Source organism: Brassica rapa, chromosome A09, assembly GCF_000309985.2.
Source record: "Brassica rapa cultivar Chiifu-401-42 chromosome A09, CAAS_Brap_v3.01, whole genome shotgun sequence".
Lineage (NCBI taxonomy): Eukaryota > Viridiplantae > Streptophyta > Magnoliopsida > Brassicales > Brassicaceae > Brassica > Brassica rapa.
Window position 1 is genome coordinate 2403831 of NC_024803.2, and position 25010 is coordinate 2428840.

The following is a 25010-nucleotide window of genomic DNA, read 5'->3' on the forward strand; positions in this document are numbered from 1 at the left end:
GGCTTCTGCTGGAACAAATTATTCAAGAATTGTTGCTGTTCCTTGTACTTTACCATTGTTAAAAGCAGACAAAATGTTGATCTCATATGCTTTCAGCACAAAAAAAAACATTACAAAAGACAAAGCAGTTTCAATGGCCTTGCATGTCCAATATCTCATTGAGTTGTATAATCCTTTCTAGTTCTTCACTAATCAGATACCTGATATTTTGCTTGTCCTTGCACTCGTTGTTCTTTTCCATGTCCATCTAATACTCTGTTTTAATTCCCCTATTAACATGAATGAACAAATAAGAACTACTATATCATTCACTAACTTTGATCATCAAATGGGTACAAGAAGTGATCACAAAACGAGTAAGCACTAACCTCTAGCATCAGAAGGAGCCATGTGAAAATACATAACAGAGTCTCAGGACAATATGATAGCCATCTTACAGGTTAGAGGCTCTTTTCTAATCGGATTAATCCAGTTTTGGCAGGATACATGAACATGAGGTTGAAACTGACAGAGACAAAGAAAAGATACTAAAGTAATTAAGTAACTTTCAAATAGTACTGGTGATATAAATAAACAAAAGATCTTTTGAAACTCACTTGCTCTTCTTCCAATGTTAATATCAGCTTTACAATCTGCAAGAGGAGAAACTATATCTGCAAGCAACCCATTCAGGTCAAGAAAGAGAAGTTTTCTCCTCCTTAAAACCGATGGATTCGACACAATTATTTCTTAATCATTCCACCCGAGAACTTCATCTTAAATAATACTATAGTTTTGGGGGAATCATATCTTACCTGATAGTCCGTAATTTCTGAGAGCCTCCTTCAGCTGCTGACTGATTCACCTTTGCCAAAGAAAAGTTTACTAATAGAATTCAACGGAAGGGATGTGTTGGATTTTGTAATAATCTTCTCCTTCTTCCAACAGTCTCTTCCCCCATTGCTCTCCCATATATGTAACACTCAAATCCTCCAAGGAAGTGATGAATCGAAGCCCTTCAGGAATCTCCTTTAGTTTCTTGCAAGCATCTATCTCGAGAGTATAGAGAAATGGCATGGAGCCTTCTTCTACTATCCAATCTTCCAGCTCCTCTAGTTTCCTTATTCGTAGCATCTGTAACTGAGGAAACCCACCCCTCGAGCAAACCATTCTCCTCCCACGGAAAGATTGATACAGTAAACTAACCTCTTTCAAGTGAAGCAACTTCTCTAGAACTGGCATTGGATCCTCTTTCAAACAACACTCAGTTAGAGAAATGGTTGTAAGGTGAAAAGGAAACTGTTGCTCATCAGGAAACTTTGGCATATAGATATACAACTTCAGCTTTTTGAGATGAATGCAATCCAAAAAAAATCCTTCTTCTTCATCATCATTCGGGAGAGCATACCATATCCTCTTATCTATAGTAAGATTCTCCAAGTGTGGAAGTTTACTTAGAGATGAAGATAGAGTTTCCATGTTACATTTTTTACCTCTGATATAGATAGAAAGAGTTTTGAGCCGTGTCATACCTCGGAGGTCATCCACACTCCCATGCTCTGTTGAGAAATTCTCCAATGTCTCCAGCTTGACCAGATTACCCAATTCCATCTTTACCTTATTCTTTATTTCCAACGGAAAATGGAGGTATACCAATTCTCGCATCTCTTTCAAGATATTGGGCATGTAAACTCTATTTGAATGTACTTCTAGGTTTAAATAAAGCAGCTGTTTCATATTCCGCATAGAAGAAGGTAGACAATTTACACTTGCACAAAATAAACTCAAATATCTCAAGTGGATGAGCTTTCCGATGCTAGAGGGTACTTTCCATCCTTCAAACTTCACCCGAGAGAGATCTAACACTCTCATCAGTTTATGCCTTGTAAAGAATAAACTTGTTCCCCTCCATCCTCTGCACTTGATAAACAAGAGAGTTCTAAGGCTTGGATTCTTCACCTCCGTATCCACATTAAATGTTTCATCAGGCTTGTGTACAACAAGTCTGCGAGATTTACAAGAAGATTTGGAGTTTGCAGTTGATGTGCCTTGAATAATTTCTACAAAATTCTCTTCTTCAGCTTTGAGTAAACAAACATCTCTCATCATGTCATGCAACTGACATGTTTTAAATCTTGAAGTTTCAACGTCTCTTTTAGAAATAACCATATTTCTTTTCACTAATTCTTCTATGTATCCATCTGCAACCTCTCGAATGCTCGCTCCAGCGTAATACCTTGGCCTTTGTATTCCTTCTGCAGCCCAATAATATGACAAATCCTCCACATCTATTTTATAATCTTCTGGAAAATGGGCTAAGTAGAGGAAGCAATGCTTCAAATAAGCAGGCAGCTCTTCAAAGCTCAGATACAAAACATGGTAAACAACATTTCTTTCATTAAAGCTAGTCCCTCCGACGATATAAGATCCAATATTCTCATATATCTTTTTCCACTCACACAATGTGTATTGCGCAGCTAACAAACCTCCTAACACTTTTAAAGCCAAGGGTAGACCTCCACAATGTTTGATCATCTGTTTTCCCATCTCTTTCATTTCTTCATCAATCTTGAATTCTGCACATCAAATTATAAAAATGTTTCCGAAGGATCATATGTCTTGGGGATATTGTATTATAGTCAATTTCCTTTAATTTACTTGAACAAAAAAAGTTCCAAATATATCATCCTTAAAAACTTACCAGATGTGTCTTTCATTGGAAATGCTATCCTTTGAAAAAGATCCCAACTTTCTTCAAAAGTTAGGCATTTTGGTTTGAATGTAACACAATGTCTATCTGCATGTAGTGCTACTCCTTCATTACGAGAAGTAAGTAATACCTTGCATCCTGTAACAAATTATATTCTTATAATCTTTTCATGATAAAATCATGAACTTCAAAAAGATGAATGTATGTAACAAAAATCGTGTACTTTAAAAAGACGAACGTACGTAACATAACCTTTTTTTTGCAGAAACACATACTTGATTCGGTCCCAATCTCCTTCTCTCCATATATCATCAATGACAATCAAAGCCTTTTGTGTTTCCAACACTTCAGAGAGTTTTTCTTGAAGTACATACTCTGTCATCTCTAACACCTTGATTTCGGGCCTGAGTTGTTGCAAAATCGTCTGCCAGACATCCTTCTTTGTAAATTGTTGTGAAACACATACCCACGCCAGTCTTGGAAAGTGACTTTTTATAGTCTGATGATTATAAACTTTTCTTGCGAGTGTTGTCTTACCAATACCACCCATCCCGGTTATAGAAACCACTTGACTGTTATCCTCGTCAAGCAGATAGCCAACCAAAATCTCAACATTTTTCTTCCACCCAACAAGATGGTCTCCATTATCGCCAGAAAACGTTCGTATTTCTTGTAGAGATTGTGTATACCCTTCATTGACAATGTTTACCTGTTGTACCCCATGACACATCATATCACGAATCACCTTAGAGATCCTCTTACTTATGGCTTCCATACTGAAAGCAAGTCCCCTGTGTTCAAAGATACTGCAAGAAAACTTCCTTGCGCTGTTTTTGATACCCCGTGTATTTTTGAGTTCTTCTTTTAGAAGAAAGGTTTCGACCATATCTTCCGCATCCAAAACAATTTCTTTGATATCTTCGATAATGTTTTCCATCATGGCACTTGTGTGTTTCTTGGCATATGCATCTTCCAGAAAACACCTTAACATTTTCATATCATTTTTTAGTACATTGAGTTGCTCATTGAATCCCTGAAATCTCTCAGATTCTCGGACAAGGAGGTTCCAAAGCCTCTCAACTCCAAACGACAAAAGTGTCTCAGCCATAAATCTCCTGCTCAAACATGTGATAAGTAATCAATAACCACTAGAGGAAGATCATTGAGTTCATAGTCCGGATAATATTTCTCAGCAAATTCTAGTCGAGATAATATATACTATTTTGTGGGATTTAATCTATGAAAGATATGAACAATTGAGATGAAATAAATATGCAAAATACGAAAATAAAAATCACCTCTTGGATATCGATTTTCTTCCAACTGATCTGTATAAAGAAAATATGTGAATGTGTTTTAGTTAGAACTCAGCAGAAGACCTATTATAAGAGTTGATTATTCTCAGTCAACACCAAACGACAAAAACCAGCTATATTCACGATGATGACTGAATCTATTGTAGCCACTATTCACGGACAATCAACCTCTCAAGATAGGAGTGAATCTCTTGTAGCCACTTACTTTTGGTTAAAACTAGTTTTGGATGGAGATTATAATTTTTGAGCAATAGAAAAGGCGATTAGGATTATAATTTTAGATCACTAGAACAGGTGTTTGTTTATATATGTATATCTCTAACAATATCTTTATCTACAATCACACGCAACTCGCAACTGAAGACAAGAAAAAAAATGTCTTAACAATGGACGTTTACCTGTAGATGATCCAGACTGTGGTGGTGCTGGTGGGAGCCTGTTTCCAACCCAATTGACAGCCCTATTTCAAGTATGACTCACAATGTCATCAGTTTTTTTACTCATTCAACAATGGACGTTTCAAGCCAATATATGAACTTGTCGCTCATCAGCTAACTGTTTAATAATATAACAAGTTGACAAGAAAAAAAAAAAGAAAAAAGAGATGGCCTAACAACCTTTCAATGTCAAAAGTTACAAACTGAAGCAAAAAAACCAAAATTATAGGTGAGAAATGAGAATCTCTAAAAACAAAACCAAATTATATAAAAGAAACAAATTACAGGTAAGTAAGCAAATTACTTGTAGTATCCAACCTCTACAATGAAACACCCAAAACAAAACTACAACAACAACATCAAGCTCCTTTCAGTTACTCTTTTTTCTTTCTATCGCCTGTTTTACCAACCACCTAGAAAAAAAATCTTCCAACAATCCTTCTCTTTTCTACCGTATGAGGTTTCTAAATGCGTATATGTGTGTGCATACGAGTGGCCTCTCTATAAAACTCCCAAGTCTCACTAGCTTCAGTAATAGCTTCTTGCCCAAAAGGGTTCTTCTTGATGAAATCTTGAACGTTTTCAGCTTCTACTAACTTCTCCAGATGAAGTCTCAGATCACCACCATTACCTGAATAACACAACACACAAGAGGTTAATTTTTCATAATCTACTAAAACCAAAGTGCTGATTCTTGCTTGTCAAGTATAAGGGGAAAAAAAATGAAAGTTTACCTAAGGATGTGTCTGACTTGTTCTGATGGCTGTATGAGTGTGGGAATATCGCTGTATATGGCTGTTAACATTTAGAAAGAGTTATAACATGGACGAGACTAAATAATGGAGCTCAAATTACCCCAAACTAAAGCTTACAGGGTTAAGCAAAGCCTTGTAAGGAGAATCATCCAGCAAAACCGTGTTAGTTTCGTTGTAATCACCCTTCTGCCAAGGAAGTCTTGGGTCGTGTTTCTCCCAGAGCTGGTTTAGATCCTTGAACACCACGTATTTGTGTCTGTTTTCAAGTGAACCAAGAGTTGTTGTAGCACAGTAAGACATGTCCTGTAAAAGCAAAATAAATGAAAAATAGTCAGACAAGAAAAGAAAAAACAGAGGAGGTCAGTGCAAGAACATCACATACCCAGCAAAACAACAGTTTCCTCTTCATATCTCCGAGCAAGAACTCAGTGATTCTGTCCACATTGTTCCTATAGGAGAAAAGAAAAAAATAGTTAAAAAAAATTGATTATATGATATTAATTTTTACATATATGATTATGTGAATAAAGATAACAACTTGATTTACATATCTATTCTATTAAAACATGAAGATGACCTATTGATATAGGTGTGGTCCAACTATTTTAATGCAATTCTTAAAACCTCTTATTAATCATTGAAGATAAATATTATATAAAGAAAAACACAAATATGACTAAAAACACAAATATCTAAAGAAAATGTAAAACAAAAAATAATTAAATTACATATATGTTTCAAAAAAAAAAAAGATTAGTGTGAATAGATAAAGAGTAATGACTTACTTTTTTCTAGAGGACCAGATACCAACTTCAAACTTGTCAAAGCAGAACTTCAAGAACTCTTCACAAAAGGGTCTCTTAAAAACTGACATAAACAAATTAAAAAAAAATTGCAGATTAATTATAAGTAAATTTCAAATAGTACTGGTGATAGATAAATAAATAAACAAAAAAGATGGTTTGAGACTCACTTGCTCTTCTTCCAATGTTGATATCAGCTTTACAATCTGCAAGAGGAGAAACTATATCTGCAAGCAACCCATTCAGATCAAGAACCAGAAGCTTTTTCCTCCTTGTAACAACAGAAGCTTCTTTGTTCTTCTCCAGATCCAAAGTTGGAACCTTTCCGGTGTTTTTCGCATGAACATCAACTTCCTCTGACATATGCTCTGTATCTGACAAGCTCAGAGCAGCAGAAACTTCCTCTATCTTTTTCTCTTTCTCTTCTTCTACAACTGTGACTTGACCATTCTCGCTTCCATTACCATCGACCACCACAGGGACTGGAACCTCTTCTACGTTATCAACCATTCTCGCTTTCTTGATCACAGATTCGTCCTCTACAAGATGTTCAATTGCTCTCATTCTCCGAGGAACTCAGAATCTGCTGAATCACCAGTTAAGCGAACAAAGAAGTCAAAACTAACTCGAAACCACAACAAAGTATGAATCTTTACGATGATCTGAATCAAAACAACAGTACCAATTACACAATTGGATCAAACTCTAGATTGAATGACATTGGTTTCGAATTGGATAAAAGGAATCAATTAACTTGCTTACAATCAAAGGATTCGTTGGAGTTGACCTTGTTGGAGGAAGAAGCTGGAGGGAAACAGAGTGTTTATGTGAGTTATTATGTGATTTGAGATTTGGTTGGGAAGACGAAGAGATCTCAGACTTCTCAACGATAAAAACGACAGGTTCTCGGTGTCGTTTGGTCTTCTTCTCCATGGACGTGCTTTTTAGTGGGGTCCTTTTATTCCGCGTTTGTTATGTTACTACGGGTCCGGTTTACTCGGGTGGGTTAATTTAATTTCATAACCACTAATCCGGGATTAGTACCAATCCCCTATCTAATTAATTTTTTATGAGTTAGCATTCAAAACCCATGGTCCTTGGCCTGGTCTGTACTCCATATAAATTAATAGATTTCTCCGATACTAATTTGAACTATTTCAGAATATGATATAAATCGATAAAATAATATTTTTTTAGAAAATCTTATGTAAATGTATAGTCATATTAAAATTATAAATTAATAATTTATATGTATACACATTTTATATAAGTACAAACCAACCATTATATTATTTGTTTTATATTCAACAATGGAATTTTTTTATATTTTCTTCATATATTTTGATAAGATTTAGTAAAATTATATCTAAAAACACATTTGAATTTTATGAAACATATTTTATATACGCTAAATAATATAATAAAACTAATATAAATGTCAAATTACAAAATGTTAATTAATGTATTGTATATATACATTAAAATCAAATCTATATTTTTTAGAAAATATATATCTTAAAATTAAAAAGGGAAATTGCCAAAAATACTAAATTCATATTACCACTTTTCTTGTTTACACTAACTACTTTTGCCCTCGCTTTTAATGAAGGGTAAAATACAATTATACACTTACGGTTAAGTAATCTAGACTTAGGGTTTAGAGTTGAGGGGGTCGGGTAGAGTTTTTGGAATGTGAAATTTATGATTCTAATAAATATATAAATAACTAAAAAATATATAAAAAATTTTAAAAAATAGTTTCAAACATAATTTTCGTTTTTGAAAAAGAAATTTGAAAAAAAAATAAAAAAAAATTCGAAAAAAAATTCAAAAGAAAAATTTATAAAAAAATTCGAATTTGAAAAAGTATAATTTGAAAACATAAAAAGAAATTTTTTTTTTTATTTTTTACTTTAATAATAATTTATTATATATATAAATAACAAGGGCATAAGAGTTTTTTGTCACTTAATGAAGAAGATATTTTTGAAAATGTTTCATTAGTGGTTGTAAAAATGAAAAGTATTACCATAAAAGTGGTAAACATGTAATTTCTCCAATTAAAAATTAAAAAATATAAATATAAATTTTTTATAAATTAATAACTTTATATAAATTAATAAAATATCAAAGTACCGACATTATTAATTTATACAGTTGTTACTGTATTAGTATTATCATATTGCAATAGATATATAGTATAAAATACATAGTAGAACCATATTAACTATATGATTAATTTTGTTCGATGTTTCAATCAATCTACTCACCACATCATTTATGCTTTGTTCTTCTTCCATTATGGCTAATGCGTAGGTTGTTTTTTAATTGGTTCATGGATGATGATTATGATTGTTTCTTGTTAGATAGTTGATGTTAGTTGCAATTAATACTTAATTAGATTCTATTCAAGTTTATACGTTTTCATGTCCGGAAAGTCTCCTGTGAAAAATAATATACTTGGACCACATGCGGTTGGGTTTTATGCTTTGCCATCTCTAAACTCTGTTTGGAGTTAAAGAATATGACTTTTGATGATGTAGTTTCTTGTGGAACATGGTATAGATTTTTTTTCACAATTTTTTAACGAAGTTTTTTTGGATCTAATTTATATGTTACTCAAACTTGGGAGAGTGGCCGTCCTACACTGCTGAGTAAGAAGCGTTAAACACTTGTACAGTTTTAATTTCTCATATGATTGCATCTTACATATTATACAGTGGTGGTCCAAAACAAGATTTTGATCTGACGTTACTTCTAACGCAAGGCAATTAAGTAAAACCTAGGCTTTACATTTTCCACCTCTTTACAAGATCCTTGACATCATCCGGAGAGGGCGGTAAGTGATACAAGAAGTATGTAGGACTCATGAAGCTCTAAGCTAGCACAGACTCCCAACGACCGTACTTGGAGCTGAAAGTGCCTCCACCATGCCGTTCAGCGTACTCGAGCATTGTAGCTCTCGCACACTCATCCCAAACTTTAGCTATTTCTTTAAGTGACATTGCTTCCTTCATAGACAAACTAAACCTCGATCTAGCTCTCGCGGATAAATCCTCAAACTTGTGATCACTGCAAGGCAAACAAATCCCATAAGATCAAAACATATACACGTTTAGTTTCCTCTTGTGATCAACCAACTTCTACTCTCATACCTGGCGGTATCAAAGATGACTTTCTCTAGAAGTATTGGGGAAGATGGATAATTCTCTGGAACTAGTAAGCGTAACGGCTGAATCTGTGACTGCATATCAAACATGGGATACGTAAGCATTTGAGAAAAAGGCAGACAAGATTAAAAGTTTAGAGAGACTTACGATATAACCTGAATTGTAAAGAGCTTTGAATGTGGCACTGACAGCCACAGGGACATAATCACACGTGACGACGACTGTTCCTGAAGTAACTTCACTAGGACAAACATCTTCATTGCATATACTCACTACTGTCTCCACAAGTCTCCCATTTATTTCCATGATTTCTTGCAAGAGAGCATAACTAGGCTGCAAGATTGAGACATAGCCTTGTTTCAATATTGCTTTTCAAATGTTTTTAAGTTTAAAAGAAAATATGAAAGGCTCCATGATTGTACCTCAATCTTGTTAACTTTGGAGGAAGATATAGCAGTAACTGAGCGCTTGAATCTCTTGGTGTGATTTGTATCTCCTTGTTGCGCACGGAACCTTGTCCTCTCACTCAAATCCTCCACTAAACGAGCTCTAGATCCTCCAATGGTGTTGACCAAACCAGCAATCATCTCACTCAAACTGATGACCGACCTCATCTCACTTACTGACTGTGCCAAGGATTCAGGTGATGCTGATTGAATCTAGCAAAGCAACACACATACATTAACACTTTGATCAAAGATAAGATGGAGAAACTAAACTTGAAATCATCTTAATATGACTTCTTCACTCACAGCTTTTATCAGACGATCAATAGGCCGCTCTGTGATTGGCTCTGGTGGAAGATGCTCCTGAGCTGCTGTGGACATAGGGCTGTTCTCATCTTCTGGTTCCATCCTAGGCCTTGTTTGATGGGTATGAGAAGGAGGGAGATACACTTGTTGCTGCTTCATTGCCCTCCGAGTCACGTTCAGATGATGATACTCAATGAACCTCAATACCTTTTCCTCATGGAGACTAAACTTATCTCTATGAAACTCTGATACACTGCTCTTACAGACATTTAAGAACGCAAGAACTTGTTCCAACGTCGCTTTGCTCGCCGTTAGCCATTCAACCGGCATGTTCTGCTGACGAAGAGAATCAATCTCCCGCAATTTATCAGATATTGATTTGAAAAATGTACTCAGAACAAGTCCATACTTCTCCTTGAGGACCTTTATCTGCAAAGAGTTGATGAAAGTTATTGAGCTATGAAAAGACAATGCATCATGCAACTTTCACGATGTGATGTTAAGAAGCAGATACCTTGTGATAGGTCTCTTCCCGCCAGTCATGAACATCATTCAAGTATTGTAGCATCAATGGTTGAGACTGCTCCACCTCTTGGCTTTGAGTACCCAACAAACTTGGTCCATGCACATTACAGCTAGCCATATTGTTCTGCTGGGAGGTCGATACCCTAGGAGTTGTTTGTTCTTGCTCCTCCCCTTTGTTTTGTGGATGATTCTTCTGCGTGTCTTGACCATTCATCAGTTGACTAATGAGGTTCTCGCTTTCTAGTTGTTGAATCTCTCTTTGAGGGTGGCCTGGTAGTTTATTTGAATGAACTCCTTCTTCACTCATTTGAATCTTTAGATTCTGAGCCGCAGAAACGGTTAGAGGAACCTGAGTGGGCAAACCAGATGATTCAGGAACGTTGAGATTGCTCTGGCTTGTTGGAGTTTGTGTATATGGCAACGAGGTGGGAAGTGATTGTTCTTGAGCTCTGAAAGGACTATGGGAAGAAAAAACTTTTCTGCAGATTTTCCCCAAGTAAGCATCCTGAGACATTAGTAAAAAAGATTATAGCAAAGTATCTTCACAAAGGTTGAGGTCTTAATTTGTAATAATTTTGAGTTATACCTTATCTTTGGCCATACCATAGATCTTAGCCTCATATTTGATAGCTGCCTTCTTAATATCATTTTCATTGCTAGGTTGATGACAACATTTCTTCAACTTTTTCACTCTACACATACACATGAGAACAAAATAATCAGTGAGAGTAGTACAAAGAATCTAGAGTTTTATGGAGTCTCTAGATCAAATGTGAAGTTAGGTTTCATCACTAATCACGAAAACCCCTTTTCAAGCTTTTAACTGTTGCAGCGTTTACTGGTGTAATGTAAGAATCTGTAATCATAAGCAAAAGCTTACAAAGATCACTAGAAAGAAAGGCTTACATTTCGTAAATAACCCTTTCCCGTAGACCAGGCTCATGCTGTGTTCTCCAATCGTTTGTAAGAGAGTCTCCGCCTTGTTCGTTAGAACTTCCCTCCATTGAGTCTAGCAACAAAAAATGATCAGACATTAAAACACACATAATCAAGAATCATTTGTTAGTATCATCAAGAAATCACTAGAACAAACCAATATCATCAGATTCTTCCATTATTAGTGACCTTAAAGCATCAGTTTTCGCAGTAGCGTGACAATCAAGCAACTTGCTTTCTAGGAAATTTAGGTTAAAAGAACTAAATACGGAGATGCTTTGATCAAACAAAAGAACATCGAATAAAAAAAACAGTACAAGAATGAGAGATCGCAACTTACAAAAAGACTTTAAATCCACGAGACCCGTCGGAGATCGCCGGAGGAGGATGATCGATGAATTGAGGAAGAAGGAATCAAGACTCCAAAGGGTTTTTAGAGAGGGAGAGAGAATGATTGAAGATAAAACTATACGTAAAAGTATTATATAAATAGTCTCTGCTTTTCGTATTATTTAATCAAGTCTTTTTTTTTACTTCATTTCAGTTACCAAATTGCGAATGTACGTATGGAAGAATCTGTAAAGTACAATTTATAAGTCTCAATATAAAATTGTTCAAACTAGCACTGTAGTATTTTGTTTTTGGTAAAATGTTAAATCACCACCGTAGAACTTTGCTGGAAAAGTTTTCGTTTGATTCCTAATTTGGTAAACTAATAACCAAATACTATAAAAGAAAGCTTGGTCATAAGCAAGGATGAGCTTGAGCCCATTGTTTTGAAACATTTGAATGGTCCCAAAATACAAAGGGGCTCCCAATTTTTTTTTAAAAAATTATTTCTATATATTAATCCATATATAAAATACATTAAAAAGGTTTTTTATAAAGTAAATAATTTTGTGATAAAAAGAAATAGAGTTTTTTATATTTTCATTTTCATTTTATTTTTATTTAGATTATTATTATTTTTGTATTGTTTTTTCGTATATAGTTTATAAAACTATAAAAATAAAATTATTAAAAAATTGAAAAGGAGCTCTCGTTTACTCAGTCCCGGCTCTGGTCATAAAAAACCTCTAAAAATCTGAGGAATCTAAACTGAAACCGGTTAAAGTTTCTACAAAATAGATTAGACTTGGACATTCAAGTTTATGGAAACATTATGCATTTACAAATGATAATGGAAACATTATGCATTTACAAATTACAACTGATATTTTTTCTACCGCAAGGCAAATAATAAAACCTAACACTTTAAAGTTTCCACCTCTGTGCATTATCCTTGACGGGTGAGTAAGTTAGAAAAAAAAGTATTTAGAGCTCATGAAGATCTTAGAACAGACTCCCAACGACCGTACTTGGAGCTGAAAGTGCCTCCACCATGCCGTTCAGCGTACTCAAGCATTGTAGCTCTCGCACACTCATCCCAAACTTTAGCTATTTCTTTAAGTGACATTGCTTCCTTCATAGACGAACTAAACCTCGATCTAGCTCTCGCCGATAAATCCTCAAACTTGTGATCACTGCAAGGAAACAAATCCGTATAAAGATCAAAACATTAAAACATATATGTTTAGTTTTCCTCTTGTGGTCAAGTTTCATACCTGGCGCCGTCAAAGAGGATTTTCTCTATTATTATTGGGGAATTTGGATAATTCTCAGGAACTAGTAAACGTAACGGCTGAATCTGTGACTGCATATCAAACATGGGATACATAAGCATTTGAGAAAAAGACAGACAAGACCAAAGTTTAGAGAGACTTACGATATGTCCTGAATTGTAAAGAGCTTTGAATGTGGCACTAAGAGCCACAGGGACATAATCACACGTGACGACGACTGTTCCTGGAGTAATCTCACTTGGACAAACATCTTCATTACATATGTTCACCACTGTCTCTACAAATCTCCTATTTATTTCCATGATCTCTTGCAGGAGGGCATAACTAGGCTGCAAGATTTAGAAATTGCCTTGTTTCATTATTGCATTTTGTTTTTATTATTAATAAGTTAAAAATAAAATTTACAGGCTCACACATTTTACCTCAATCTTGTTGACACTGAACCGTTTGTAGCTATTAGTTTGTGATGGCATAGCGGTGAGTGAGCGCTTAAGTTTCTTAGTTGGATGTGTATCTCCTTGTTGCACACGGAACCTTGTCCTCTCACTCAAATCCTCCCCTAAACGAGCTCTAGATCCTCCAATGGTGTGGACTGAACCAGCAAGCATGTCAGTTAAGCTGATGACCGACCTCATCTCACTTACTGATTGTGCCAAAGATTCTTGTGATGATGATTGAAACTAGCAAAGCCACACACACAAACATTAACACTTTGATCAAAGATAAGATGGAGAAACTAAACTTGAATCATCTAATATGACTTCTTGACTCACAGCTTTTATCAGACGATCAATAGGCCGCTCTGAGATTGGCTCAGGAGAAAGAGTAACCAGAGGATGCTCCTGAGCTGCTGTTTTGTTAGTTGGTGTAGGAAGAGTCTGCTGCTCCACTAACTGAGGAGAAGAGTTGTTCTTCTGCATATGAGGGGATGAAGCTGATGGTTGTTCTTGCTTAGGGAGATGATGAAACTGCTTCTTCTGAAACATACTAGACTGAGCCTGGCTGATATTAGAGTGTACAACCTCCTTTTGATTACTTGGAGGATTCTGTTTAGGAGAATGCACCACGACATTTCCTGATGAGGACATAACCGTGTTCACATCTTTTGGTTCTATCCTAGGCCTTGTCTGCGAGGAATGAGGCGCTGCTGTCTGTGACGCATGGACTTGACCACTTTGGGTTTGTAATGCTGTTTGATGGATCTGAGGAGGAGGGATATGCACTTGTTGCTGCTCCTCCTTTTCCCTCTGATGCTTGGTGAATTTCAATGCAAGTGACTCCAATGCACTAAACTTATCTCTGTGCTGCTCTGATACACTTCTCCTACTGACATTTAAGTACACAAGAACTTGCCCCAACCTCGCTATGGTCGCCCTTAGATTTTCAACCCGCGGGTCAGATGGCATCATGTTCTGTTGAGGAAGAGAATCAATCTGGAAACAATTGTTTTATTATTATTATTATTATTATTATTATTATTATTACTTCTGTAACAATAACAAGAAATAATTAGGTTATGAATGAGGTACCTCTTGCAATTTATAAGATAGTTTTTGGAACAATTCACTCAGAATATGTATATACTTGTCCTTAAGAGCTTTTATCTGCATGCAGGAAAATTATGAAAAAAAAATAGTTGAATTAATTAACAATGGATACGTTTCCATAGGTTACACCATACTTTCATGTTTGTGATGTTAAGATACCTTCTGATAGGTTTCTTCTCGCCAGTCACCACCACTAGGGTTTAACGTCTTGCTTGTAGAATCTTGAAAAGCTACAAAACAATCTTTGTATTAAACTCATATTTAATGAAATATATATTTATTGGTGCTACCAAGAAAAATATTATCATCCAAGTTGGTAAGAAAGGAAACATACTAGGTTTCTGCAATTGATATGGCTGATTCTGTTGGTCTGCTAGGTTCTGGCTTTGGTGCAAAGAACCTGCTGCTTGAAACCTTTGTGTCTCATTCAAATGTTGTAGCATCAATGGTTGAGATTTCTCCACCTCTTGGCCTTGAGCACCCAACAATTTTGATCCATGCACATTAAAGCTAGTCGTATTGTTCTGCTGGGAGATTCGTTGTTTCTCCCCATTGTTTTGTGGTGATGTTAGATGATTCTGCTGCGTGTCTTGACCATTCATCAGTTGACTAATGTGATACTTCCGTTCTAGCTGTTTATGTTCCCTGGACGGCACAGCCATCTGCTGTTGATGACTAGAAAGAGCAGAAGACTGAGGAAAAGACAGCTTAATAGGAGACGATGATCTATGATGAGGCAACAAACTTTGCTGCTGCTGATTCCCGTGATGCTGGTACATCGTGTTGGATCTCAGTTGCTGCTGTTGAGACTTCTGAAGCTGTTGTTGCCTTCCTTGAATCTGTCTTTGAGGACCGGGACCAAGACTTGATTCAACTCTTTCACCCATTTGAACGTTTAGATTCTGAGCCGCAGAAACGGTCATAGGAGACTGAATGGGCAAACCAGAAGATTCAGGAGTGTTGAACTTGCTCTGGATGTTGCTTTGAGATAACCATGGTTGGTTTGTTGGAGTCTGTGCATATGTCAACGAGGTGGGAAGTGATTGTCCTTGATTCAGAGCTTGAGCTGATGTATAAACGCATCCAAAGAAAACATAATAAGCTAATATTTGCAAAAAAGAAAAAACATAATAAGCTAAAAAGATTGTGAAAAAGTATAATGATTCTCAAACTTCTTAAGTAGATTGCCAATAACAATTCAGTAACGTAAATGATCTGAAACAGTTCTAGATATAGAATGTGAGTTATGTAACATGATCTGTTGTGTTTTTCAGGTAATGCACACACACCCAAAGAGAAGTTCTAGTCCTAAAACTAAATTGCCATATTAAAACCAAAATAACAATAAAAATCTTATAAACCTGGATGTGGAGTGTTAGCTCCATTGGCTGAAGTACCAGCTCTGATTTTTCTTTCGAAAGCAAGTATCTTTTCGTGGATTTTCCGCAAGTAATCACCCTGAGACATAGTAAAAATACAAGCAAAGTTATATTCACAAGGCTGAGGTCTACTCTCGTATTTGTATTTTGGGTACCTTATCTTTGGCCATGCCATAAATCTTTTCTTCAAATGTACAAGCGCTCTTGGTAATAGTATCCGTAATATGTCTAGAGAAACATATCTTCAACCTCTCCACTCTTAACACATACATGAGAACAAATTATCAGTTACAAAGTTAATGAAACAGTTGTATAGATACAATAATAACAAACACACAAGTAAGAAGGCTTACATTGCTACAATAACTTTCTTACGTAGATCAGGCTCATGTTGTGATCTCCAATCATTAGCAAGAGAGTCTCCGCCTTGTTCGTTAGGCTTCCAACTAGAAGTTCCCTCCATTAAATCTAGCTATGTAGCAACAAGAAACGATCAGATACTGCAATTTACTAGTAATACTTAACCTTCACATTTTTAAAAGTTAATCTCGCATATGTTGGTGCTAATTATACTAAAACCATATTCTTCCCTTAGTGACCTAAAAACATCAGTATTCGAGTTTGCGTGACGATCAAACAACTTGCGAGCGCGTTTCTAGGAGTTTAGGTTAAAGAAAACCAAAACCGAAACAAAGATGCTTTGATCACATCAACACACACACACAAAAAAAATACAAATCACACGCATTACATGATCGGTTTAAGAACATCATACAAGCAAACAGAACCAGAGTGATAGAACCCATGTTTGGTTCCACACAACATGACTGAAATTAATAAGCAAAACCCACCAGAAGAAAAAAGAAGAGGAGGAGAAGAAAAAACCCACGAGAACGTCGGTGATCGGGGAAGGAGGGTGATCGATGAATTGAGGAAGAAGAAATCGAGAATATAGGTTAAAAATTTGAGAGAGGGAGAGAGATATAGATATTGAATTGAAGGGGAAAAGAGTGGAGAGTCTGATTGAAGAAAGACTAAGACGTAGGTATCCCAAATCTCAATATATAGTGTCTGCTTTTCTTATTAATTAAGTCTTTTTTAATTTATTGCAGTCAATCACCAAATTCGAATAAGGAAATATGTTAAGTATGACGTTGACTTGGCCAATCACAAATTCCTCCATCATAATTATTTTTCTATTTTTTGGAAAAAATATTTATGAGAGTATGTCAATTGAATAGATGTCTATTGGATATCTTACCAATTTAGAATAAGGAGTTTTGACCCAAAAGAAAAAAGAAAAGAAAAATGAGAAAATAAAAGAGAGAAAGTGCAATAGGCTTGTTCTTTTCACGGCCGCAGACACTGCGTCAGCGTCTCAAAATTAACACATCAAAATCACGAAAATATATGGTGGAGAACAAATGACTTGCCGCTGCGATTACTTTTTGCAAGTGCCGCCGGTGTTTTCCGTGACGCTGAGTAAAACAGCGACAGCTAACCGAGAGCTGCGTCTGATTTTAATGATGAAAAGTACGGATGCCTGCGGTGTTCTCCACATATTTGGGCAAAAGTCAGTTATAATTTTGGTCATTTTGCGCTGCGTCTGCGGCGGTGAAAAGAACAAGCCTAATGTATCTCAAATGATATAATTTAAAATATTTATGAGAACCTTTCTTCACAAATATCAATTTGTAAGTAGTTTAATTCTTATAAAATGTTTAAATTTAATCAAGAAACCCAACTTCATTAAAATACTAATATAAATCAAGTAAGAACTTCGATTGAGAACCTTATCGGTAAAGTTGCTCTGATAGTTTCAATGTATGTAAACCCGGTTCATGAACTATATAATGGAGGGAAACATAATGAATAACAAAAAACTAGGTTAAGACCCGCGTATTGCGCGGGACGAACATTATATATAAAAATTATTTTATGTATTAAATATTTTTACATATTATGAAATAATAAATATATATTGAATAATTAAAAGTCAGTAACTATTAGATATATAATTAAATTGGTGTGAACATATAAATCAATTTTATTAATCCAAAAAATATTTTTTTTAATATTTGATAGGATATGTAATTAAATTTAAATGATATCTAACATACATAGTATATTTTAGTATATTTTAATATTAATGTCTATTAAATGATGATTTCTACTCATATATTTTTTTGATCATTTGTATCTTTTAAAAAAAAAAATAAATTACTGATAACAAAATTTTTATTGTGGGATTAATAGTTTTAGTAATTTATATTTTTTAAAAATAAGTTGTCAATGTTCGTTCAAAACTTTTATCAAAAAAATTGTTCAAAGTAAATTTTGAAACTAAATTATTTATGTATTTTATATGGTTTATAGTTTAATTTAAAACGATATATATATATATATATATATTAAAATAATTAGTTAAATTAGACTTTTTACTTATATAATTTTGTAATCATTTGTATTTCTTCATAACAGAAATTTTAAACCATAGATCACAAAATTTGAATGTGAGGTTTTTAACAGTTTTAGTAATTTATAGTCGTTTTCAAAAATTCAAAATATGACATATACAGAAAAATCTAAATTTTTATTATATGGTTATTGTGGTTGTTTAATTTATTTAATAGTTTTAAATTAAACAAATATGATAGTGATACACTAATTTGTTTTTATCAAATCTTTATTATTCAAAATCATTAATTGCCATATATACTTTAGCCACATTAGGTAATTCCGTAAATTTTATTAAAGGAAATAATAAAGTACATTAATGATGAATTTATTGTTAATTTAATAAAAAGTTTATTATATAATTAGATGGACCAACATATTTTTCTAATGATTCTAAAAATCAACCTAGCGATGACATGTGGCTACAAAAAGAAGTTGTAATGCTTCTCAAATAATATATAGGGGATACTTTCCATTTGATCTTCTTCTCCATAGAGATTGAGCTCAACTAACATGGTATTAGAGAAGTGGGGCTCAAACCTCACTATATTCTACTCACGCTTCACTTTCCAATGGTGATTGGAAGGAGAATTTGTCATCATCTAGGAAAGCGACATCATTGGGGAGATCCTCCAATCTCAAGATTTCACCACCAGATTCACCAATCACACCAACGGAATTGTCGATGCATTCACTCTCCATTCTATCTCATTGATTATAATCCAGGTTTTTCAACTATTTTTAAAGTACTTAATGGTACCAATTACGATAATTGGTGTACCAGCTTCTATTCCAATGGCTTCGAGTGCGAAACCCTTTCATGATCCTGATAAACTAATTCTGGATGAGCCTGGTGTGTATAGAAGATTGGTTGGTCGGCTCATGTACCTTACCATAACACGTTTGAATATCACTTTCTCAATGAGTAAGATGTGTCAGTTTGCTTAAGCTCCACACAGTGAAGGAAAAATTCATCTTTTTGTTTTTTTACTTCTTCCAGTTGTTTAGCATTTTTTTTGCTAAAAAAACAGCAGCTCTATTTTTGTTTCAGCGTTTTCATCTTTTCCATCCTTTTATTATTCAATTCTACCAAACATATATAGAGATCTTAGTCATCCAACTAAAATAAACTTGGTTTTAACATTAGTTAAAATAAAAGCATGTGTTTACAAAAACTTCCGATTAACATCCCGACTAAAAGCATATTGCAACGGTACTGGACTGCCATGTGCATAATCGCTGGCTAGGTGGCCACTTTCACCCGAGTTTTCGAACATGGTAGTGGACTGCCATGTGCATAATCGCTGGTAGAACTCTACTTTCACAAGTTCGAACTTATCAATATTACAAATCTTTGTTTAACGAAGTAAATTAATCCTCCTATTTTCAAAAGTTTGACCATGGTTTTACCAAACAAACAAAAAAAAATTGACCATAGGATCAGCGGAGATAAAGATTTTGAGATGATTATTAATGATTAGCAGAATCTATCAGGAAAATAAAAAGACATATGCCATCCAAATGCCAAAGTAGATTTCCCAAATGTAGTTATATAATCCAAATTGTTTCGCATCAAACCATACGTACTACATATGTTAGAATCTTCGTTACTGATTTTGTTTCTTGGTATTATGATATATGTAAATCGTTTCATTTGTAGTTTAGAATAAATTAGTAAAAACATAATAATAATTATTATTACAGTATTATTAACATTCAAATAACTTAAGATACTCAGTGGAAAAAACATGAGTTAGTAATGGTCTTATCGGTTTTATCTTACCTAACCAGATCAGAGAGTAACCAGTTTAGACCAGTTAGGCCATCTCCAATTCAACTCAAAACATTATTTTAGTATAATTTTCACACTATTTTAATGTAATCTTTTCAATTCAATACTAAAAATTATACTATTTTAGTGTAACACTATAATCCTACACCAAATTTGGTGTGAAATTATAGTGTTGCACTAAAATGGTGAACTTTTAGTGTTGGGTTGAAGAGGTTTAGTGTAAAAATCACATTAAAATAATGTTTCGGAGTTGGGTTGGAAATGAAAAAAACGTTTTAGTGTATAAACTACACTAAAATGATGTAATCTTGACATTATAATAGTGTTTTGAATTGGAAATGCTCTTAGATAGAAGAAAGTCCATGAAGGATAACAGAGCCAGTGACAGCGAGCGGGGGGAGAGAGGAGACAAAGAGGTCAACTTCAGCGAATAAAGACGTGAATACGTGGACGCTAGTAGCCACACGTGCACTCAATCATCGCACTTATACATGCATACATACACATATAGTATGCTTTTCTATATACACTGTATAAGGAAATTATAAAATTCTCCTCTCATAGCGGAGGCGTTGGCGGTACGAGAAGCTCTACGACACGCTTCGGATCAATCTTACAAACGCATCTGGCTACGCTCAGACTCCCAAGGGCTTATTACAGCCATCAACTCGAATCTTCCATCGATAGAACTCTACGAGATTTTATCGGGTGTCGATTCGATTGTTTCTTCTGATTTCGATTCTGTTTCTTTCTCTTTTGTGTCAACAAACCAAAATGGGCTTGCAGACTCTTTGGCAAAGCCTGCCTATGTATGAACCCTTCTGGATTGGACCTCTAAAGCCCTCTCCATTTAATTAAGTGAATCTATTTCTGTTGTTCAAAAAAAAAAAAAAATCCCACTCACCAAAAGGCGTCGAATACTTCCAGGCAAACTAGGTCTGCGGATTCAGTTTCTTCAGTTAATTCGGTTCTGTTAGTTTGCCATTCGGTTAGTTCGGGTCAATCGAAAGTGAATCAAAAAAATTTTGGTTCGGTTTGTTTTCGGTTTCACAAAAAATTACCAATTTTCGGTATTACAGTTAATTCAGTTAATTTTTTGGCTCAAACTGAATAAAATTTTAAAAATTTTGGTTAATTTCAGTTTAGATTTTGATTAATTCGGTTCAGTTATTTCAGGTATTTTAATTTGGATTTGATTTCTTTGGTTTAGAATTTTTTAAATATTTTTTTGGAATAACCGATTACCGAACCAAAAACCAAAAAAAATAAAATTTTGTTACCAAAAAAATAAAATTTTGTTACCAAAATTTCGAACGAATTAACCGGAAACCAAATTTTTCGGTGCGGTTCGGTCGGAATCCCAGTCCTAGGACAAACCAAATAACATTCTTTAATTTCTTACTATGTTCAACTTTTTTCTCTAAACCAAATGAGCATGTTACTAATTAAGAGATTTATAAAAATATAAGTTATTAGAATAGAACTAAAAACATAGAAATCCTTACTAATAAAAGGGACCTTTTGAGTCTCCATAGAGCGTCCACATCAGCAAAAAAAACTTCTCCCGAAAGATGACACGTGGCATAAAATATAGTTTTACATTTTAATATTACTAATTTTCGAAAATTATAAATAATATGTAAACATACAGCATAAAAAATGGAAAAACTACATTAAACATATGTAAGACTACCATTTTTCACTAAAAAAAAAGACATTTTATCTCCATAATGTAACATTACTATTTTGTAAAAACAACATTATATATAATTTTGAAAATAATAAATAATATATAAACATACAATATAAAAAATGAAAATATTACATTAAACATATGTAAGATACGGCTTATCTCCATAATATAACTTTACCGTTTCATAAAAAAAAAATTATATATAATTTGGAAAATAATAAATATATGTAAACATACAACATAAAAAATGGAAATGCTATATTAAACATATGTACGATTACCATTTTACATTTTTATTTTAAATAAATAATATGTAAACTTTCAACATAAAAAATAGAAAAACTACATTAAACATATGTAAGACTACCATTTCTCACTAAAAAAAAGACATCTTATCTCCATAATGTAACATTACTATTTTGTAAAAAAAACATTATATATAATTTTGAAAATAATAAATAATATGTAAACATACAACATAAAAAAAAGGAAATACTACATTAAACATATGTAATATTACCATTTTACATTTAAAAATAACAATAATATGTAAACATACAACATGAAAAAAATGGAAAAACTACATTAAACATATGTAAAATTACTATTTTTCACTAAAAAAAGAACAGTTTATCTCCATAATGTAACATTACCATTTTATAAAAAAAAAGAAAAAAAACATAAATATAACTATTTGACTATTTGTCCAAGTTCTTCTTTAAAACATTGCCGTTTTACATTAAAAATGAAAAAATCCATTAATATTTAAACATCTATCTTAAAATATAAAAAATAGATATTAATAAAATATAAAGTATAAGAAAGAGAAATATACAATATATAGAAAAATAAATAATAAGTAAATATTATAAATATATAAATATACGAATTATATATACAATAATAAGTAAATGCACAATTTTAAAAAAATGGAAAGAGTACATTAAATATTAAACATCTATCTTAAAATGTAAAATATAGATATGAAGTAAATAGAAACTATAAGAAAAAGAAATACACAACTTAAAAACAATGGAAAAAATTATATTAAGATTTAAACATCTATCTTAAAATATAAAATATAGATATTACGCAAATAGAAAGTATAAGAAAAAGAAATACACAATTTAAAAAAATAGAAAAAGTACATTAGTATTTAAACATCTATCTTAAAATGTAAATCTATCTTAAAATATAAAATTATTAGTAAATAGAAAGTATAAGAAATAGAAATACACAATATAAATAAAAATTAAATATATAATATAAGTAAATACCCAATTTAAAAAATGGAACATTACATTAAGATTTAAAAATATATCTTAAAATTTAAAATATAGATATTACGTAAATAGAAAGTATAACAAATAGAAATATACAATTTAAAAAAAAATGGAAAACATACATTAAGATTTAAACATCTATCTTAAAAAGTAAAATAGAGATATTAAGTAAATAAAAAGTACAAGAAATGAAAATACATATACAGGAAAATATATAATAAGTAAATATGTAAATCTATAATATATGAATTATATATATAATAATAAGTAAATACACAATTTTTTTTAAAAAATGGAAAAAGTTCATTAAGCATTAAACATCTATCTTAAAATGTAAAATATATAATATAAGTAAATACACAATTTAAAAAAAAGGAAAAAGTACATTAAGATTTAAATATCTATTTTAAAATATAAAATATAGATATTACGTAAATAAAAAATATAAGAAATGGAAATAAACATTTTAAAAAAATGGAAAAAGTACATTAAGATTTAAACATCTATCTTAAAGGTACATATATCTTAAAATGGTAGTAAGTTATATAAAAATGAAAATACCACATTAAACAAAAAAAAATTAAAATGCACTCCCTCCGTTTCAAAATAGATAATGTTTTAGAGAGTTTTTGATGTTTTAAAATAGATGATGTTTTCATATTTCAAGGTATCTTTTAACTTTATCAAAAACTGTGTAACCAATTATATTTTGTAGTATGTTTTGTGATTCGTTGAATAATTTTTAATTTATATTTTAGTGATACCTTTTAGATAAAAAACAAGTGTTTTAATATTTGTGTCCCAACCTAAAACTTCATGTATTTTGAAACAGAGGGAGTCAAGAAAGTCCATACAAAACTCATTATTCCATCAACATCAACCTCATACTATCAAGGAAAACTTCAAAGCACTCGAGCAAAAAAATGGTTCCACCATCAACTATTGCCGTCCCAAAAACCTTTAATGACTTTGAAGGAGATTTTTTATAACAACGAACTTTTTGTTAGGTGGATTCATTGTTGGGAAACCCGCAACTTCCAAAAGCCAAACTTATTCATGGGAATTGAATTGCTTTTCATAGACTCAAAGGTATTCTTACAAATTTAAATTAATCTAATCCATCATTTTGTTGTTAATATTCATACTAACTATTTCATGATCAAACTATTACAGTTAATAACCATTCAAGCATTTATCCCGAAACACTTCCTTCCACGCCGAATTAGATATTGGTTCATGTTGGTTTAGTATTGTTTTTGGTTTATTAACACGTTTAGGATGGTCCTATTGTAAATATAATTTAAGTTGGTTTAGCATATATTATGCTTAAAATAACTTAAATTAAATAATAGTAATATTATGCTTAAAATATAATTTTAAAGAGTTTTCAAATATAGTTTATATAACATTATAGGTGATGAATTTAATTATTAAATTTGTTTATTACTTAAAACTATGTTATTTTAAAAACATACTGAGTTATAAATATCAATGATGGATTGGTGAGTATAACATGAAGACAAAAATATAAATATTTTATTTTCAAGATAAGAAATTCAGCTTTTGCTCAGTTGCTCAATATATAATATCTTAAATTATTTTTTAAAAAATATACATAATTTATATATATAGATTAATCTTCCAAACTTAAACTATTATATTATATATGAATAATGTTTTTAAATAAAAATAATTTCTGATTTAAAAAAAAAATAAAAAACAACAAATGGTTATTTTCGAATAATGGATATAATTTACATTATACTATCATTTACCAAGTATTAGATACGTTTTGATATATCATTATTTTCTATTTCCAGAAAACAATAAATTGTTAAACATCAATATCATCTA

The 25010-nt window shown here is 32.6% G+C and overlaps 5 protein-coding genes across 8 annotated transcripts; all 5 read right to left on the reverse strand.

Moving 5' to 3' along the window:
• Positions 1-18: 18 nt before the first annotated feature.
• On the reverse strand, positions 19-4404 carry LOC103837217 (probable disease resistance protein At1g59620). Of its 2 annotated transcripts, XM_033281292.1 has the most exons (7): positions 3988-4404; positions 2942-3804; positions 2681-2827; positions 795-2555; positions 597-697; positions 369-504; positions 19-269 (listed from the first exon to the last, which is right to left on the reverse strand). In XM_033281292.1, the coding sequence occupies exons 2-4, from the start codon at positions 3795-3797 to the stop codon at positions 865-867; spliced, it is 2694 nt and encodes an 897-aa protein (XP_033137183.1). In that variant the 5' UTR covers positions 3798-3804; positions 3988-4404; the 3' UTR covers positions 19-269; positions 369-504; positions 597-697; positions 795-864. The 2 variants fall into 2 exon arrangements, with proteins under 2 accessions (XP_033137183.1, XP_033137182.1); XM_033281291.1 differs by having other exon boundaries at positions 2942-4404.
• A 264-nt stretch (positions 4405-4668) lies between these two features.
• On the reverse strand, positions 4669-7257 carry LOC103837218 (ubiquitin-like domain-containing CTD phosphatase 1). Its single transcript, XM_033281295.1, has 7 exons — positions 6789-7257; positions 6171-6604; positions 5983-6064; positions 5580-5646; positions 5315-5500; positions 5177-5237; positions 4669-5073 (listed from the first exon to the last, which is right to left on the reverse strand). The coding sequence occupies exons 2-7, from the start codon at positions 6562-6564 to the stop codon at positions 4907-4909; spliced, it is 957 nt and encodes a 318-aa protein (XP_033137186.1). The 5' UTR covers positions 6565-6604; positions 6789-7257; the 3' UTR covers positions 4669-4906.
• A 1040-nt stretch (positions 7258-8297) lies between these two features.
• On the reverse strand, positions 8298-9307 carry LOC117128367 (probable mediator of RNA polymerase II transcription subunit 15c). Its single transcript, XM_033280590.1, has 2 exons — positions 9156-9307; positions 8298-9072 (listed from the first exon to the last, which is right to left on the reverse strand). The coding sequence occupies exons 1-2, from the start codon at positions 9272-9274 to the stop codon at positions 8877-8879; spliced, it is 315 nt and encodes a 104-aa protein (XP_033136481.1). The 5' UTR covers positions 9275-9307; the 3' UTR covers positions 8298-8876.
• A 160-nt stretch (positions 9308-9467) lies between these two features.
• Positions 9468-17945, reverse strand: LOC103837219 (probable mediator of RNA polymerase II transcription subunit 15c). 3 transcript variants are annotated; one of them, XM_033280587.1, is made up of 11 exons: positions 16285-17943; positions 16087-16189; positions 15914-16010; positions 14887-15618; positions 14712-14782; positions 14535-14609; positions 13779-14438; positions 13428-13685; positions 13149-13334; positions 12988-13076; positions 12316-12906 (listed from the first exon to the last, which is right to left on the reverse strand). In XM_033280587.1, exons 1-11 carry the CDS (start codon positions 16392-16394, stop codon positions 12705-12707), a joined length of 2583 nt encoding a protein of 860 aa, XP_033136478.1. In that variant the 5' UTR covers positions 16395-17943; the 3' UTR covers positions 12316-12704. The 3 variants fall into 3 exon arrangements, with proteins under 3 accessions (XP_033136479.1, XP_033136478.1, XP_033136477.1); XM_033280586.1 differs by having other exon boundaries at positions 12988-13334; positions 16285-17944; XM_033280588.1 differs by lacking the exons at positions 12316-12906; positions 12988-13076; positions 13149-13334; positions 13428-13685 and adding an exon at positions 9468-9829 and having other exon boundaries at positions 16285-17945.
• Positions 9829-11944, reverse strand: LOC103837335 (probable mediator of RNA polymerase II transcription subunit 15c). The gene is made up of 4 exons (XM_033280589.1): positions 11354-11944; positions 11034-11139; positions 10437-10952; positions 9829-10351 (listed from the first exon to the last, which is right to left on the reverse strand). The coding sequence occupies exons 1-4, from the start codon at positions 11491-11493 to the stop codon at positions 9896-9898; spliced, it is 1218 nt and encodes a 405-aa protein (XP_033136480.1). The 5' UTR covers positions 11494-11944; the 3' UTR covers positions 9829-9895.
• Positions 17946-25010: the final 7065 nt, after the last annotated feature.